The sequence below is a fragment of the Engystomops pustulosus genome, chromosome 6 (assembly GCF_040894005.1).
Source record: "Engystomops pustulosus chromosome 6, aEngPut4.maternal, whole genome shotgun sequence".
NCBI classification, from domain to species: Eukaryota; Metazoa; Chordata; class Amphibia; order Anura; family Leptodactylidae; genus Engystomops; species Engystomops pustulosus.
In genome coordinates this window covers 49,750,014-49,768,024 of record NC_092416.1, presented here as the reverse complement: position 1 = coordinate 49,768,024, position 18,011 = coordinate 49,750,014, and the positions used below count along the sequence as shown (strand labels likewise).

Sequence of the window (18,011 nt, the reverse complement as noted above, 5' to 3'; positions counted from 1 at the left end):
CTGATCAGCTAATATGCATGGGTGTCCTCTCGACTCTCCCCCAATGCAACGTTAGGCAACTATATGCATTGTGTATTATGTGCAGATTTGCTGTTGTAAATTTGAGCTTGTAAACACGTTTTATTATACAATAGTGTAGCTTATGGGATTTATGGTAATCCCATACAAACAAATACAATGTGGAAAATTTGGCAGTGAAGGGGGACACTTATGGCTGCTGATCATGGTGCGGAAATGCAAAGGTCCATTGTATGCATCAGAAACGTAATGGCTGTAGACTTAACACTGGGGTAAATCCTGCAGCCATTATGCAACATGTGCAGATACCATAATGGAATCAAGCAATAATTGGTCCTGTGTTTCTTCCGAGAACCTGCGGCCGCTAAACATATACCTGTACGTGCCCATATGTGTGGGGCAAAGAAGCATATAGCAAGCAAGATTCAGCATACATATGTCTCAAGTGTACGGCCAGCCGGGCTCTTGGTTGGCTTTAATTTTAAGCTACACCTAAAACATGTTTCTATGTATTTGTTTATCCATGCAGACAAAACTTCCTCCTCGGAAATGAATTCTTCCCATTAGGCAGTGGAGGAAGTAACAATTTGTGTCCAGTGAAAAAACATTTTATATCAGAACGCTAACATTGTGCCAGAAATTACATGGAAAGGACATTCCTAGGGGACGACACAGAGGATTGTTTCCACCATTATGTGCATAATACACATTCTTAAAGGGACACGCACTGATCCTCACGATGAGGGAGCTGCCAAACTTGTTATGGGACACTCCCTGCACCTGCTGTGTGAGTGGTGAGGAGTAAAACGTGCACCCCATCCTCCACTACTCTTTACATTTTAGTACCAATAAGGGTACTATTAGTTGGATCTCAGTCATATACATACAATTTTCCTTATTTCCCTCTTACCTAAATTCCTTGGTGCTTCCAGGTCCTGGGGATGCAGACAGACTGCGTGATTTTGTCCGTCCTCGGATGGGTTTCCCGCGGGTGATGTCGTCCTCACAATCACAGGCTGAAAAAAAAAGCGCTTCTTCTGCGCTCACGCTCTTATCTTTGCCGCAAGCCTTGTTCTGGGGTCTTTCCATAGTGCAAACAGGAATGCCTCGCTCACAGAGAATGAAAACACCTAAAAGGGCAGAAAAATAAATACATTCATTCAGATGATATAGCATGACGCACTAATATTAGAAAGCAGAGCGTGCATTGTTATGGACTGAGGTGCCAAGTGAGTAACACCTTAGATATGAAATCACCATATACATCCCCACCCAGCTGACAGCGGGACACACCAAGGTGTAGAGGGAAGCGGGTGCCCCGGGACTACCTGTCTGGACAGACGGCTTATAATCCACGCAGCGCTACACTGCACTTATAAAGACTGAGGAAACTCCACCCGGCTTCCTCTTGGCCAGTGTAGGTTACTACCAGGAACACAGAAGTCGGGGGTTACAAAACAGGATAAAGGCAGGTTGTTAAATAGAGGGAAATGGTGTTGCAGAATTACCTTGTCTGACAGCAGCAGACCTGCAACATGAGATTACAGAATACAGAACACCACATATGTTGTGTCTAGATCTCAGCTGCAGTACCTCTGCACAGCCACTAGAAAGTGGACGGAGTCATAGTATAGGAGGGGATATCCATAGCATAAGTTCTCATTATATATTCCCTACAAAACCTGTTTATATAACATAACTTTGCCTCCATTAGAGGGTCCGGCTAAGATGACCGATTATTGTATCATTAGTAATTTCATGGGAAGGACTAGGTGGGACTTTGAGGGAGGATTTATGTAAGGCCAGAGACCTTAGACCATTGTCAGTCCATGAATCGCGTACCATGCGCAGGGTTGATTTCAAGGATGAACCACAATACAGAGGATGGACAAGGACCTGGAATCGGTAAGCCAAACTTACAAATCCAGCTCCACCAAAATGTTCATCGACTCTCGACTCCATAGTCCTGTTTTCCTGGTCATTCTAGAAGTGGTGATATAAATGCAGGCATTCCTTCTTCATGCCTTATTCTTCTTCACTACTGATCATGTACATAAAGTGCAGCCATAATTCATCACAACTAGAAACCTAGAAGACATCCAGCGGCCAACTGGCCACATGCAGTATTGTGTAGCCTCGAGTTGTGTCCAGCACCTTTCTGACAGTCAGAGTCTAATGAGCCCTTCCATAACTGATGTCACATAACTGATGGAAGTTTTCGATGCTGCAAGAGGCTGGGTAGCTGTGAATGCATCCTCACTGCTCCGGGGTTCTCTGCTGATGCTGGTTGTATGTGCCAGTGTCAGGACCCAGAGCAGAGCGGAAGCAGGAGTGGCAAGTACTGCACTCTGGCACAGGGAAATAAAGGACAGGATTTATTTATTTTTTGTCTAGTCTGGGGTCTCCAGTATTATTACCATTATCTGTTCTGGGGTCTCCAGTATTATCATTATCTGCTCTGGGGTCTCCAGTATTATTACCATTATCTGCTCTGGGGTCTCCAGTATAATTATCATTATTTGCTCTGGGTCTCCAGTATTATTACCATTATTTGCTCTGGGGTCTCCAGTATTATTACCATTATCTGCTCTGGGGTCTCCAGTATTATTACCATTATCTGCCCTGGGGTCTCCAGTATTATTACCATTATCTGCCCTGGGGTCTCCAGTATTATTACCATTATCTGCCCTGGGGTCTCCAGTATTATTACCATTATCTGCTCTGGGGTCTCCAGTAGTATTACCATTATCTGCTCTGGGGTCTCCAGTAGTATTACCATTATCTGCTCTGGGATCATCTATGGTGCGGTCTGACAATGTGATGCTTGGACCAATAGATGTAGTCACTCCTGGCCCAAATCCTTAGATCAGGAATAGAATAGACATTTGAAGGAAATTTCCAAATTCGTATAATTTTTTTAATATATTTATGGAGTCAGTCCATTTTATCACAACCCCGTCTTCACCTCAACAGTCACTGGCTCCACCTCCACAGTCCTGAATGGGACTCCGTACATCATAGTTGCATATGATACAAGGAGTCCCCTTCTCTCTGGTGCAGCTCTGCACACCCTGTAATTATGATTACAGCAGAACTCCTTGCATTATATATCTGTGAAGTTCGGAGTCTTGTCCTGCTCCGTGGTTGGTCCTTGAAATATGGGCAGTGCACAATCCATGATTCCCAGACCAACCACAGAACTAACACACAGGTTCTGCTGCTGATATTGTTCCATGTTTTGCTATGGATTTCACCCTATGACTTTTTCCTAGAGTCGCTTAGCTAGGCCATGTATACACCTGTGAGGAGAGGTACAGATACGAGCTCAATAGGGTTCCCAACAATACCGTAGGTGGTAAGGAGAGTCCTTTAACAAAAAGTTAGAAAAAATCCCAATGTGGATGGGGCCGTCAGGTTGGATCTACCATACGAGAAAGAAATTACAACTAATTGTATATAGTTCTACAGACAAAATACTGAAAAACAAACTGGAGCAAAGGAGTGTGGACATTCCTCAGCACATTCATGGTCACTATGTTTCATAATGAAAGGAAGCGATTATATCATGTACAGTATTACAATAAGACATTTGTTATCCCCGACGCTGCTCGCGGACTGCCCCCTCACCTCAAACGCTATTTGTTTCCAGCCTCGAGCCAGAACAGTCCAAACCCTCACAAGTTAAGAAACTTCCCTTCAATAAGCCTGTAAATAAGGCTGCATTTATATCGCGTCTTCATGTTAATCCACTCCAGATCTCAGCTGCAAAATCACACAAGATTTAGATGCAGGATTTATGTAGAAAGAAAACTTCGCAAGGATCGTTCAGTCTCATAGACTGCAAGCTCTTCATAGCAGGGCCATAAGATTACATCCCACAGAATTATCTAAAGCTTCCTATTTTTTTGTCGCCAACCTAAAAAGGACATCAACTTCTGCTAAATGAATCTTACCAAACATTCATAATACACAATGTGGACGCCTACGCTTCCTATGACTTAGTGAGAAGTGAAGTATGTGGAAGTATGCTATGCATTTCCATATAAAATACATACAAAAAACATATTGGGACATCAGGAAGTATTGTAACTACACACAGAAACCATCAACATATGACAAAGGGAAGCTGTGGATTCACACAATACAATGGGGTAGATTTACTTACCCGGTCCATTCGCGATCCAGCGGCGCGTTCTCTGCGGTGGATTCGGGTCCGGCCAGGATTCACCAAGGCAGTTCCTCCGACGTCCACCAGGTGGCACTGCTGCGCTGAAGTCCGCTGAAATGCACTCAAGTACACTGGCCTATTCCTGGCGAAGGTAAGTGCAAGCTCAGCGACACTTTTTGTTTTTTAAATGCAGCGGTTTTTCCGAATCCATCGGGTTTTCGTTCAGCCACGCCCCCCCGATTTCCGACGCATGCATGCCAGCGCCAATGCCCCAAAATCCGATCGTGTGCGGCAAAATCCCGGGGCAATACAGGGAAAATCGGCGCAAATCAGAAATATTCGTGGAACACGCCGGGAAACCGCGAATCGGGCCCTTAGTAAATGACCCCCAATGTCCGAAATGTTAGTTATAGCAAACTCGTTTCAAGAAATAAATTAGGCATGCAATACATTTTCCATAGGTATATGGCCCAATTCTCGCTTTTGTAATATCCAAGTTCCATGCAATCAACATCCAGTTTTAAGAGAAGATAAGCCGCCTCAAGGCTGTCTGTCCACGTAAATCCCATTCCAGCCACGTGGTACCCAATCCAAATTAAATGGCACCAACCTGGTGCTACACTGCTACTACATACTGTAACAAAGATGGACTGTGCATGTTCAGCCAACTTTGCTCCTATTTGGAAGTCACCAAGCAGACATTTTTGGCACACACCGTAAATTATCCATGTGCATCCTATAGACTTGTATGTAATATAGAGTTCACCAAACTACTATAAGGTTTTCTCCTCTCCATACAGACTCTCTAATCTCTGTTTGGGATGGCAAAGTTGACTGGGGACTCGAAACTGTATTACACCAGGGCTTGGGAAAGTGCTCTATGCAGGGAGCACTCACTAGAACAGTGGTCTATGGTGTATAATCTTACCCATGTACTACCGTCATCCTGTCGTCTCCAAGAACTAAACTTCAAAATACTATCGCAATGTCATCGCACTCCGGTAAAGCTGCAACATTTTGATCCTCAGATTTCAGATCAATGTTGACGCTGTGAAGACGCTGTAGGTACAATAATGCACATACGGTGGAACTGCCCTACCATTGCAGCCCTCACCAAATCCTCCATAGTCTGTACTCCAGAACAGGCCCTTCTTTCTGCTGTCCCAGGTCTAATCTCCAAAATCAAAAAGATTTTACTGAGATTTATTATTGTAGCCACACAACAAATTATTCCCCAGTGTTGGCGTCCTTCAGACCCCCCACAACCATATATTTAGGATGGAAAAGCTGCAGGCAATAGACGACAATAGGATCACATTGCTTTTTACTGCTTGGAGTCCTTGGGTGAATTTATATGGGTGCTTTTGTCTTTTAAAGCATTGTCCCAGTTTATGCCTATAAGGTCCTTCCTTAGCTGCTGAAAATTTGCTATCCTGAAGTTTAGAGTGTTTGCTACCCCTTTACCAACAATCTTCGTAAAGCATAATATAAAATCAATGATATTATGACCACTATTACCCAGGTTCCTCCCAACATTTAATTTTCCAGCAGTGCCCCCCCCCCCTCTTGTTGGCTCCAGGACTAATTGAGACAGGTAATTGTCTTTTGTTGTTGACAAAAACCTGCTACCTTTGAAGGACCTGCAGGTTTCTGCCCCCCAATCAATATCTGGGTAATTTAAGTCCCCCATGGTCCCCCGCATCCATTTCACTTATCAGCATTTCCTCTGCTGCCTCCATTATATTTGGAGCCTTATAACAAACCCCTAGTAATATTTTATTATTCTTTTACCTCTGTACCAAAAATGGTACTTTTCAATAAATGTTTCTTGACCCAAAATCTCTGTTGTTGGGAATTGACTGCTGTGGGTCTCCTCTACACCACACGTAGAGAGAAGAGGAGAATCTGCTCGAGAAAACTCACTCTTGTTCAGAAGGATTATTCAAACCTGTATTGAAAAACAAAGACCTCAATAAAATCCTACTCATTCTTTATCCCTCCATGGACTTCCACAGTGAGCTGTAATACGATCCCTCTGTAACCTACAATCTCATTTTGCTTGGTCATGATGGATTCCGCACCTTTGATTTATGTAAAGCGGATTAAAAAGAAATTAGTGACCATCAAAAGAAACTTCAAAAAAGCCACTTTTAATTCCAAGTATGCTCAGCAGGTTATAGAAATGCATCTCAAATATCTACCCTTTAACTATGGATTTTGCTATGAAATGGATGTAGCCTCATGTGTGGACTCAAAAGTTAATATTTAAAGTTGATTTTCCAAGTGATGAATCTTTGTCCCATGGCCACGACATAGTTTAATATTTGACTTGCCGGCTACTGAAACATGTACTGGGAATATAAGATGGAGAGAGAGATCTTCATCCAGGAGGGATATATAGAGAGTTCCCATGACCGGCTACATCTCTCCCCCAGCAGGTTATTGTGTTACACCTAGGAGGAAATACTCAGATGGACAAAAGAGGAAGATATTATATGGCAAAACAAAAGATGAATCATTTCTGATATCGTAGAAACCAGGAACTAATTGCCACATACATGAAAAGGAAAATCCTATGTCTATGTATCAATGCGGAAGGAGGTGATAATAGCTAAATGGGCATTTCCAATAACAGAATGGCATACGGTTAGAACATGGCATCGCTTCAATATCAAGGGGGGGCCAGCTGGGATTTAGAGAAGGGGATAGGGCCCTAGTGAGGATAATAATAACACTGGGCTTCCTGTGTGGCGGCTCAACCACAAGGGGGTCCTTTGTAGACTCCCTGGCTCCCTTCTATTAAACTTAATGAGAACTACAGTAGTTCCTCTACGGAATAAGAGGCAGCTATCACTCATTCTTAATATACACATATAGGTACCCACAAATTCGTGGGCTTTTCAATGGTTGACTTTCCATGAAGCATAGTGAAAGCGCCCCATGACACCTTCCGTTTGTAAATGCTTTCAGTCAGTTGTAAAACTATCACAATTTGGTATTTGTCAGAATATACATAAAGGGAGTCTACCAGTATTGTAAATACAAAAAAAGTGCACAGACTTAGGCATTGGCCCTGGAGATTGTTGTTACCATATCTTTGTGTGAGTTGTTAGTAGCAGCAGGACTGTCAAAAAGCACTAATAATCCAGAATTGTAGGTGGACTTGTAGCACTGGGGTGTGCTACTGTGCGAGATCTCACAACACAACCCCTCCTGTTTGCTCCAAGTAAGAGCAATAGCAAGGCTGTGGTTAGCTACTACAACAGATGGGAGGGGCTGTGGAACAGTTTAAAGGTAGAGATCTAAGAACACAGCAGGGCGAGATGATTCCTAGTGCTCAAAGTCCAGCTACAATCCTGGAATTTAGGTGCATTTTTTTCCCACAGTCCTTCTGCTTCCAAGAACACACATAAAGTCGGTTATACAGATTCCCAGGGCCAATACCCAACACTGTCTGTACCTTTTGTATGCTCAATACTACCGACAGACACTTGGAAAATATTTCCTGCTGATAACACATACACCTGAAGAACTGACTGTTCTCTTACTGTTAAATATATCCCACTTCTTGACAGGAGCCGTTGTTACCCGTTCAGTATCCTCATTCCCCAGTTTGCTTCGGTGTATAATAAATGACACTTTTGCCGATGTGGATAGTTCTTGCCGAAGGGGTTATGCCGTTCCTATGTCCTCCCTATGACTGACACATCATGATGCCGCCTTGAGACAGAGCTCAGAAAACAAACCGTGCATAAACAGGTAAAAATCTGCGAGTATACCCAAGATTTTCCTACTCTAAATATTATAAAGGCCACTGAAAGCAACTTTATCTCAGAAACCCCTAAGGCTAGCTTTTAGAGTAACAATCCATCCCAGACTAAACTTACCATTTTTATCAAAAGTTGTCAGTTTTATACAAAATGACAAGATAAAAAAAAGCTTGGTCTCGACTGGATGAGTGAAGGGGGAGCGAATAAATTATTAAAGGAAATCTACCACCAGGATGATAGATTGTAAACCAAGAGCACTTACATGCTGGTGTGTGCCCCCTCTGGAGACTTTTAAAGGACACCTGTCATCAGGTCTGTGTCACTTGTCCTCTCACCTCTACCTGTTGGAGCAGCTCACAAGGATCCCATCCCAGCCTTTATCTAGTTATTTCATACATTCATTATTGTAAAATCATCTTTTCTTTATTATGTAAATGGGGCTGGTCACATGGTCAGAGGCAGTGATGTCATCCCTGTTACCCCTCCCCTCTCCTCCCCCTGCTCATGTCTGTGTGTAATGTATAGTAAAGCATGGCTAGTGTGTGTATGTCATCTGCTGACATACTGCATCCTCCTAATATACAGGTGAGAGACACAGACATCAGCTACACATGAATCTGACATGTTCTGCTGTAACATGGCTGCAGCCTGGAGCTGTTGTATCTCTCCTATACACACACACATGCACACACAGGCTGCAGGGGGCGTGGTCACCAGCACCAGGAAGCACATCATTATACAGCCTCACATCATTATACAGGCTGTCAGTCATACACTGGGGGTGTGGCTGTGCCTCCCACTCATGAATAGAGTGGACAGCTTGAATATGCTAATGCTTCATTGGACATTTCACAGGTCATTTGCATACAGCTTTAGGACCTCATTGCTTAGGTTTACAGGCATGTAGAGGGACAATGAAGGGATAGAGGCAATGCTCTCTAATGGCAGTTTATGAAAATATATTTAGTTTAGGGGAATTATTTTGCATGACGGGTTCTCTTTAAAGCCTCTAAATGAGCTAGGGGGGCTCCAGGCTACATACATGTGATGTGCTTCATCTGTTTATATACTCCGCAGCTAGGCACATAGTAAGTCACAAGGGATTTGCTTATCAACGTCTTTTCTGGCCTAAGGTGTCATCTCTAGTGTAGTGTATATAACGCACCCACCTCTGCACCCTACACGTTCCCCATGCAGACTATCTCATGTTTTCTCCCTACTTTGTAATTGCATTGGTGTAAGAAGCACTGGAGTCCCCATCATACGACCGTCTTACATAATAAGATAATACTAGAGGCAGGGTGGGAAGGGTTCTTATGGTTCTGATAAGGCTTATCAGGGGATGGTTCTGTGTCATCGGTCAGCAGGTCAATGCCCTACAGAGCTGGGAAACCCTGAATTAAGTAGATGACCATGAAACTTTTTACTTCGGAATACCTTGGCCTTTGACCACATGTTACTGTATTTCTACTGTGCAATAAAAATGCAAACCAATATATAAACCATTGAGTAATGTTACTCTATGGTTATCCCTTAGGCATAACTGCATACTGGGGGGCATGCGCCGGCAGGCTGCATACTGGGGGGCATGCGCCGGCAGGCTGCATACTGGGGGGCATGCGCCGGCAGGCTGCATACTGGGGGGCATGCGCCGGCAGGCTGCATACTGGGGGGCATGCGCCGGCAGGCTGCATACTGGGGGGCATGCGCCGGCAGGCTGCATACTGGGGGGCATGCGCCGGCAGGCTGCATACTGGGGGGCATGCGCCGGCAGGCTGCATACTGGGGGGCATGCGCCGGCAGGCTGCATACTGGGGGGCATGCGCCGGCAGGCTGCATACTGGGGGGCATGCGCCGGCAGGCTGCATACTGGGGGGCATGCGCCGGCAGGCTGCATACTGGGGGGCATGCGCCGGCAGGCTGCATACTGGGGGGCATGCGCCGGCAGGCTGCATACTGGGGGGCATGCGCCGGCAGGCTGCATACTGGGGGGCATGCGCCGGCAGGCTGCATACTGGGGGGCATGCGCCGGCAGGCTGCATACTGGGGGGCATGCGCCGGCAGGCTGCATACTGGGGGGCATGCGCCGGCAGGCTGCATACTGGGGGGCATGCGCCGGCAGGCTGCATACTGGGGGGCATGCGCCGGCAGGCTGCATACTGGGGGGCATGCGCCGGCAGGCTGCATACGGCGGCAGGCTGCATACTGGGGGGCATGCGCCGGCAGGCTGCATACTGGGGGGCATGCGCCGGCAGGCTGCATACTGGGGGGCATGCGCCGGCAGGCTGCATACTGGGGGGCAGGCTAGGACTCTCGGCTTATACTCGAGTCAATAGGTTTTTTTAGTTTGTGTTAAAATTAGGTACCTCAGCTTATACTCAGGTTGGCTTATACTCGAGTATATAAAAGTCCAATAACTCCTGGAATAACTCCTTGGGATTCTTGACCAACATAAAACAGGTTATAAGTGTTTATTGGAAGTTAATGTTTTGTGCCAAGACAGCCACCATTACAGCAGAAACACTCGAGAGATTCAATGACCTCAATGGGAAAGGGGAAAAAAATAATAAAAGCTTCTGTAAATTTTACAAAGTCTCAAAGAGATGCAAATTGACATCACTCCGACGACAACCCAAAAAAGACAGATTGGGGATCATTTACTAAGGGCTCCGCGGCCGCACTTTCATTTTTTTCACGTTTTGCTCCGAATTACGCCGGGATTTTGGCGCACGCAATCGGATTTCGCCACAATAGAAATCGGGGGCGTGTCCGTCGGACAACCCGACAGATTTGGAAAACCCACAGAATTAAAAAAACGAAAACTGTCGCAACATCAATCCCTCACATGTATCGGGAAGAAGAAGGTGAACTCCGGCGGACCTCGGCGCAGCAGCGACACCTGGTGGATATCGTGCGCATGACCTTAGTGAATCCCGGCAGAATCCAAGTAAATAAGCCCCATTGAGATGTGGCAGTGCCAACGTTGTCAGCTGATAATCCTGCATGTACTAGAAACAATGAGCAGGTGTAGCCAAATAAGAGAGGGGGAAGTGCTGAGGGAGAGAGGCGGAGGGCAAGCCAGTGTAACAGATCACAGAAGGGCTCAGGGGTCGCACAGGAGGGGCTCCAATGATAACCTGACCCTGTCCATACCTCCTCAGGTAGACCAGGATGCTTCACATTAAAATAATGTTAAACATGGCAAGTCCTGAGACTGCAGGAGGATCCCTGTCTGGCTAACTCTGCCATGGTGCAACAACCTGAGTGCCCACTGTGAGGGCTCTGAGTGCCACCTCTGGCACCCGTGCCATAGGTTTGCCACCACTAGGCTAGGGTATCCCCTCAGGCTCATTAGCATAATTGGCTTTAGAAGGAAGGAGGCCATGGATAACAAATATCAGAAGATTATCACAGTCACGGTGTCTGGCAATTTATAAAAAATAAAACCTTTAAATTTGATTAGACAACATAAGCAGAACATTTTTATTAGAATTATTATTCTAATATTTTTATCAGATTTGCATCCTTTTTTAAATATACTGCACAGAAAGAGTTAACACCAGTAGGGCATAAGAAACCCAAAATTGTGCAACCAAAAACTACATTCTAAACCACTTCTACCCCTCAAAAACAATATCCCATACAGCTATAGTGTCAGAAAAATACAAGTTATACAAGTTATAGCTTGTGGACGGAATTGATGGGAAAAAACTAACAAAAAAATGTCCTGCGAATTAACGGGTGCGGAGATAAGGGGACAATGGACGTAAATATTCTGTTATTACCTTCCCACTCAGATATAGGCCGCCCATGTTGGGAGAATCCATGCCATGAGTCTCACTCCTGACAGCAAAGAGAAACTTCCAGGTGCGCTGTGAAGTGACACTTTGGTCACAGTGGTGCGTGCTGTTAAAGGTTAACCAGATCTGATAGGACTTAAAGGGACCCGGTCACATGGTGTCCCATCTGCAGGCAGCATGTTATAGAGCAGGAGGAGCTGAGCCAATAGGACACTATGTACAATCTGCTTAGAACCTCCTGCTCTATAACATGCCCCTGCAGAAAGGACACTATATACAATCTGGTATAGTGCTGGATAACATGAGGCTACCAGACTGGACACTATGTACATATACGAATGGATGAGCTCCAGAGCAGCGGGGAGCAGAAGAATTAGTACTAGACTGATGGGGGAGTGAGCAGCAGTAAGTAACCCATTAGAAAGCCCCTTTAAATAAACTTATTTTACTATAACCCCCTGCACTCATACTCCCTGCAGTCATACTATCCAAACCTGCCATGTTTCTGACCATTGTGATGTCCAGCAGTGTGACATGGAGATACTACCATGTAGCCCTGGCCTTGCCCCGTGTCCTCTTATCCGTGTGTCTCATAATTCCAGCTACACCTGTGAGGCTTCTGTAATGTATAGAATATACAGCACACACCCCAATCCATTATGACTGTACACACAACTTTTAAAATTATGCTAATGACCCTGAAGGTCTCAAGGGGGTGGTACCAGAGCCCCTCCATGTTGCAGCTTCACACGCTGTTAGATGTACGAGTTCAGTCCCTTCCCACTGGGTGCTGAAACTTCCCCTGCTGCAGTGAGATTACATCAGGGGGTAAGTGTTGATGTAGCAGAGGAAGGGGGACACAGTGTAACAGGCTACGAAGCCAGAGTTTGCCAACAATAAGTCTGAAGCCACCAATGCATGCTATATGAACCCAACAGGGAAACAGTGCCACACATGTCCGCAGACTGTGTCTGGTATTGTACCTCAACAAATAAGTCTGACCTGTGGACAAGCGCGACACCGTTTTTTAAAGGATTGAAAAGGATGTCTTCTACCAGGACAACAGAATCTTCCTCAGCAGGGAGGATTTACTGCTTCTAAATAAAAAAAACATAGCAGGTCGCACAGGTTGTAGTTCTAAAAGTACAGTCAATATGTCAAATAAGAGATTTGTGGATTATGTAGCACCATGAGGCGAGTACTCCAGGTAATGACTTGTACTCCTCTCACCAGCATCACAATAGAAAGGCATGAAAGCCATAAACATACCACACGTCTGGAGGCTCCCGGGACACTTACTGACGGCTGCTCATCCCTCCGCTGCCTGACACTTCCTTGTCCCGCCCAGTAGTGACTACATGGGAACAGGGAATGCTGGCCGGCTGGTTCTCCCAGCTCCGGATAAAGTCCATTATAAGGGGGTTTCCACTGGAATTCATTTATAAACGGCGACATGAAAATATGAGAAACATTAAGCTCACAGATTTCCTCCCCTGATACACTGGCACCACTGCAACCACTTACAGACCTACCCCACCCAGCGATAGGATACAATATCTGGGTCACATACCTGATAGCAGGGGTCTGACTATGGGTATACCCATAACTGCAATTACAGAAACCCCCTACCCACACTGTAGGGTGAAGGTGTAGATTGTGAACGGGGGATACGATGCAGATCATTTGGGTAACGGGGGATACGATGCAGATCATTTGGGTGACGGGGGATACGATGCAGATCATTTGGGTAACGGGGGATACGATGCAGATAATTTGGGTAACGGGGGATACGATGCAGATCATTTGGGTAACGGGGGATACGATGCAGATCATTTGGGTAACGGGGGATACGATGCAGATCATTTGGGTAACGGGGGATACGATGCAGATCATTTGGGTAACGGGGGATACGATGCAGATCATTTGGGTAACGGGGGATACGATGCAGATCATTTGGGTAACGGGGGATACAATGCAGATCATTTGGGTAACGCGGGATACGATGCAGATCATTTGGGTAACGGGGGATACGATGCAGATGACACGCTTTGTTGATAGACTTAGCAGGCGTCCTGCAGCACTGGGATCCCCGAGATGTCATGTAGTATCTTAGTAACATGCTGCGTGTTGCAGTAATGATCCCAATTGACTTCCTTTATTGTAGGATCACATCTGGATGTCAGGGACATAATGGCTATACAGAGTCCCAGGGACAGAAAAATTACAATCAGAAGGCTATTTGGTTTCCTTCCAGGCCAGGTGATACATGCATTGCACCATGTTGGGCATCAGCAGGGGGTGGGAGATATTCATATGGATGTGCAGGAAACCTACAGAGCAGCTGGAGCGGTATCAGGGCGGACAACACATTGATCTGACTCCATTCATTGGCCGCCGTCACACTGCCGGACGTTCAAAGGGACATTTAATAATAAAATGATTGATGTCCAACAGGTGAAGAGAACAATGTGACTGTGGATAACTAATTTTAGAGATAAAACGTAGTCCCGTTATTTCTACAAATTCACAGCAGAGTGGTTATTTACACTTCAGAGGAGCAGCGTCTCTGCGGTCAGTAGATGGGCACACGGGCAGGGCTGGGTAACACCACAGATTGTGAAAAAATTAATCGCTGGCGAATTTATATTCACTCAATCATAGGTGTATCTCCAGTCACATGACCCTTAACGTTGTGTCTATTTATATATAGTCAGATCCCTAGGCGCTACTCATTAAAAAATGTCCAGCAGCCTCCCCGCACTACTAAAATGTCCAGCAGCCTCCCCGCACTACTAAAATGTCCAGCAGCCTCCCCGCACTACTAAAATGTCCAGCAGCCTCCCCGCACTACCAAATTGTCCAGCAGCCTAGCCCGACTACTAAAGTGTCCAGCAGCCTCCCCGCACTACTAAAATGTCCAGCAGCCTCCCCGCACTACTAAAATGTCCAGCAACCTCCCCGCACTACTAAAATGTCCAGCAGCCTCCCCGCACTACTAAAATGTCCAGCAGCCTCCACGCAGTACCAAATTGTCCAGCAGCCTCCCCGCACTACCAAATTGTCCAGCAGCCTCCCCGCACTACTAAAATGTCCAGCAGCCTCCCCGCACTACTAAAATGTCCAGCAGCCTCCCCGCACTACTAAAATGTCCAGCAGCCTCCCCGCACTACTAAAATGTCCAGCAGCCTCCCCGCACTACTAAAAATGTCCAGCAGCCTCCCCGCACTACTAAAATGTCCAGCAGCCTCCCCGCACTACTAAAATGTCCAGCAGCCTCCCTGCACTACTAAAATGTCCAGCAGCCTCCCCGCACTACTAAAATGTCCAGCAGCCTCCCCGCACTACTAAAATGTCCAGCAGCCTCCCCGCACTACTAAAATGTCCAGCAGCCTCCACGCAGTACCAAATTGTCCAGCAGCCTCCCCGCACTACCAAATTGTCCAGCAGCCTCCCCGCACTACTAAAATGTCCAGCAGCCTCCCCGCACTACTAAAATGTCCAGCAGCCTCCCCGCACTACTAAAATGTCCAGCAGCCTCCCCGCACTACTAAAATGTCCAGCAGCCTCCCCGCACTACTAAAAATGTCCAGCAGCCTCCCCGCACTACTAAAATGTCCAGCAGCCTCCCCGCACTACTAAAATGTCCAGCAGCCTCCCCGCACTACTAAAATGTCCAGCAGCCTCCCCGCACTACTAAAATGTCCAGCAGCCTCCCCGCACTACTAAAAATGTCCAGCAGCCTCCCCGCACTACTAAAATGTCCAGCAGCCTCCCCGCACTACTAAAATGTCCAGCAGCCTCCCCGCACTACTAAAATGTCCAGCAGCCTCCCCGCACTACTAAAATGTCCAGCAGCCTCCCCGCACTACTAAAGTGTCCAGCAACCTCTCTTCATCAATAAAATGTCCAGCAACCTCCCCTCATCAATAAAATGTCCAGCAACCTCCCCTCATCAATAAAATGTCAAGTAGCTTCTCCTCATTAAAAGAAATGTCCAGTAGCCTCCCCTCACTAATGAAATGTTCACAACAGCCCCACAATTTATTTATGCAATATATAAAGAAAATGTGAAGATTGTGTGAATAGCTTGAGCTCTGTCAAAGTTTCTTTATCACTACATAATAGATAATGAAAATATTGGAAATTTTGGATGGGTCCCGGACTGTTAGAATTCTTATTTTTAGGGGAGTGGAAACAAATAAATATGTTTGCGTACGATATAAACCAAACAAAAAACTAAGATAAACCACCAATTATTGGGAATAATCAATGCATGACCACCATTGGTTGCTGCGGCACTATCCCAGGTGCTGAAAGCATGGGAGGCTAGCACAGCATACCAAAAACATGCATTATCTCCAGTTCACACAAGTTATTTCATACGTTATTTGCATCTGCCGAAACCAGGAGCGGTTGGATACAAGGAACAGGTGGAAATCTTTCTATTATATCTTACCTCTGTATAATCATCACACCAAACTTTATTTGTGCTCAATAACTGATACAAAAACTGATGCAATAACGGATACATGAATTGGCCTTAGTCGCTACCTGTACTGCAAACAGACTGGAGGGATTTTTCTATGTAGATGCCATCAGGTATTTTGTGCTTAGAAATAAAAAAAAATTAGAAATGTGAACATGCGCTGAATTTCTAAAATGACATTTTAACAGTTATTCTTCTAAAGTCTGTCAAATACAAGGCAGCTGGAACAAAGGGAGGTTACCAGATTTTACCCACTAAACCACCAGCCCCCTCAGGTAGGGGATGAAATGTCCATCTTTTATGTGAAATCTCCCGCAAACTCAAGCAAATATGACTCTTCTCAATCGTTTCACACGAGACGAGTCAAGTTTAGTGGTTGCAGAGGCATAGTCGCTTCACACACATTTTCTATTATATAACACCCAGCAATATATATACCTTATATTATATTAAAGAGAAGAATCTTATCTTTCAGATCACATCAGGCTTATGGTTTTCGAGCTACAGAACCGGACATACAGGCAGCTAAATACACAGTTGGAAATGCAAACTGCGGATCCAGCTGCTGCCTATTTTTTCAGTATTTTTTCCAGTTCTGCAGCTGACAGAACCATAATCCAAGAACCACTGATCCCCCCTGCCCTGCTGACATGCACTGTACATGATGCTGGATTGTTAGCCATTCATGCTATATACCATATATGGTGCAGTCCGTATAATGGCGGAACATCATAGTGATCCGTAAAGCTCTACAGTCCTATACCCAGTGCGTAATGTGAATACAGCCCAGTAGATCTGTGGCTGGGGGGAGGATTAGGGTAGGTGGACGCTCCATTGGACAGCAAACATCTGGTCTGACTACTGGGGTCTGAAGATCAGGCTCTGTTCACACCTCACATTCCTAAATGCAGGACAATGATTAATGTTACATTGTCCCCTCTGTCCTTCTCCCTGCTCTCAAGAACAATGGGGCATAACCTTGGAAAAATGTGAAATTTGATAAATTCCCTTAGATAACTCCTCCTGTCAGTCTCCATTAGCTGCCCCCAGGTGGTGACATCTGGGCCCTATAGCAGGCAGACCCTGGCAGCGCACACTCCTGGCACATCTATGGCAGGACAGTGAGCGCTGCATCTCATGGAGGGGAGGAGCCTATTGTGTAGCGACAGTCGCACCTACACGCGATTCTCAGACGTCTGTCGCACACTGCAGTGTCAGTAGACGTGGCAGGAAAGTCGCACGTTATACCTGTGTATAGACACAGAGACCTGGTGCAGCCTGAGCCCGGCACAGGCCGCCAGCAGCTGCTGCTATGTGTGTACATGTGACTTACAGGCTGTGCCCAGCTGGCGGGTGTCTCTCCTCCTACATCATGGCCTCTTCTTCTTCCTCGGGTGCCGTCTTCCCAGCTCTCCTGACTACGTCGCTGCCATGACGGCTTCCCCGGAGCCCGAACCCCCCACCCTCCGCTCCACAACGGGCCCAGAGCGAGGGGGAGATGTGCCGGAGAGGAAGGGGTTAAAGGAGGTCGCGTGATCCGGCAGGAAGGGGAGGGGCCTACTGTCAGCGCGACTGTACGGAGAACGGAGGCTCTGCAATACATGTACTACACACAGTACAGGGATAATACACACAGTGATGTCACAGTACAGGGATAACACACTGTGATGTCACAGTACAGGGATAATACACACAGTGATGTCACAGTACAGGGATAACACACTGTGATGTCACAGTACAGGGATAATACACACAGTGATGTCACAGTA

At 46.0% G+C, this 18,011-nt stretch overlaps 1 protein-coding gene across 4 annotated transcripts in view; it reads right to left on the bottom strand.

The window, feature by feature from the left end:
- Positions 1-17,799, bottom strand: part of NADK (NAD kinase) — a 54,951-nt gene extending 37,152 nt beyond the window's left edge. For 2 of the 4 annotated variants that reach the window (XM_072156000.1, XM_072156001.1), the window contains exons 1-2: positions 6,135-6,189; positions 929-1,148 (exon numbers count right to left, since the gene is read on the bottom strand). In XM_072156000.1, the coding sequence (XP_072012101.1) occupies positions 929-1,148; positions 6,135-6,174 (260 nt within the window). In that variant the 5' untranslated portion in view covers positions 6,175-6,189. Of the gene's footprint in view, positions 1-928; positions 1,149-6,134; positions 6,190-11,741; positions 11,847-17,575 lie in introns of those variants that run through there. The other 2 variants (XM_072156002.1, XM_072156003.1) reach the window with 2 other exon arrangements.
- Positions 17,800-18,011: the final 212 nt, after the last annotated feature.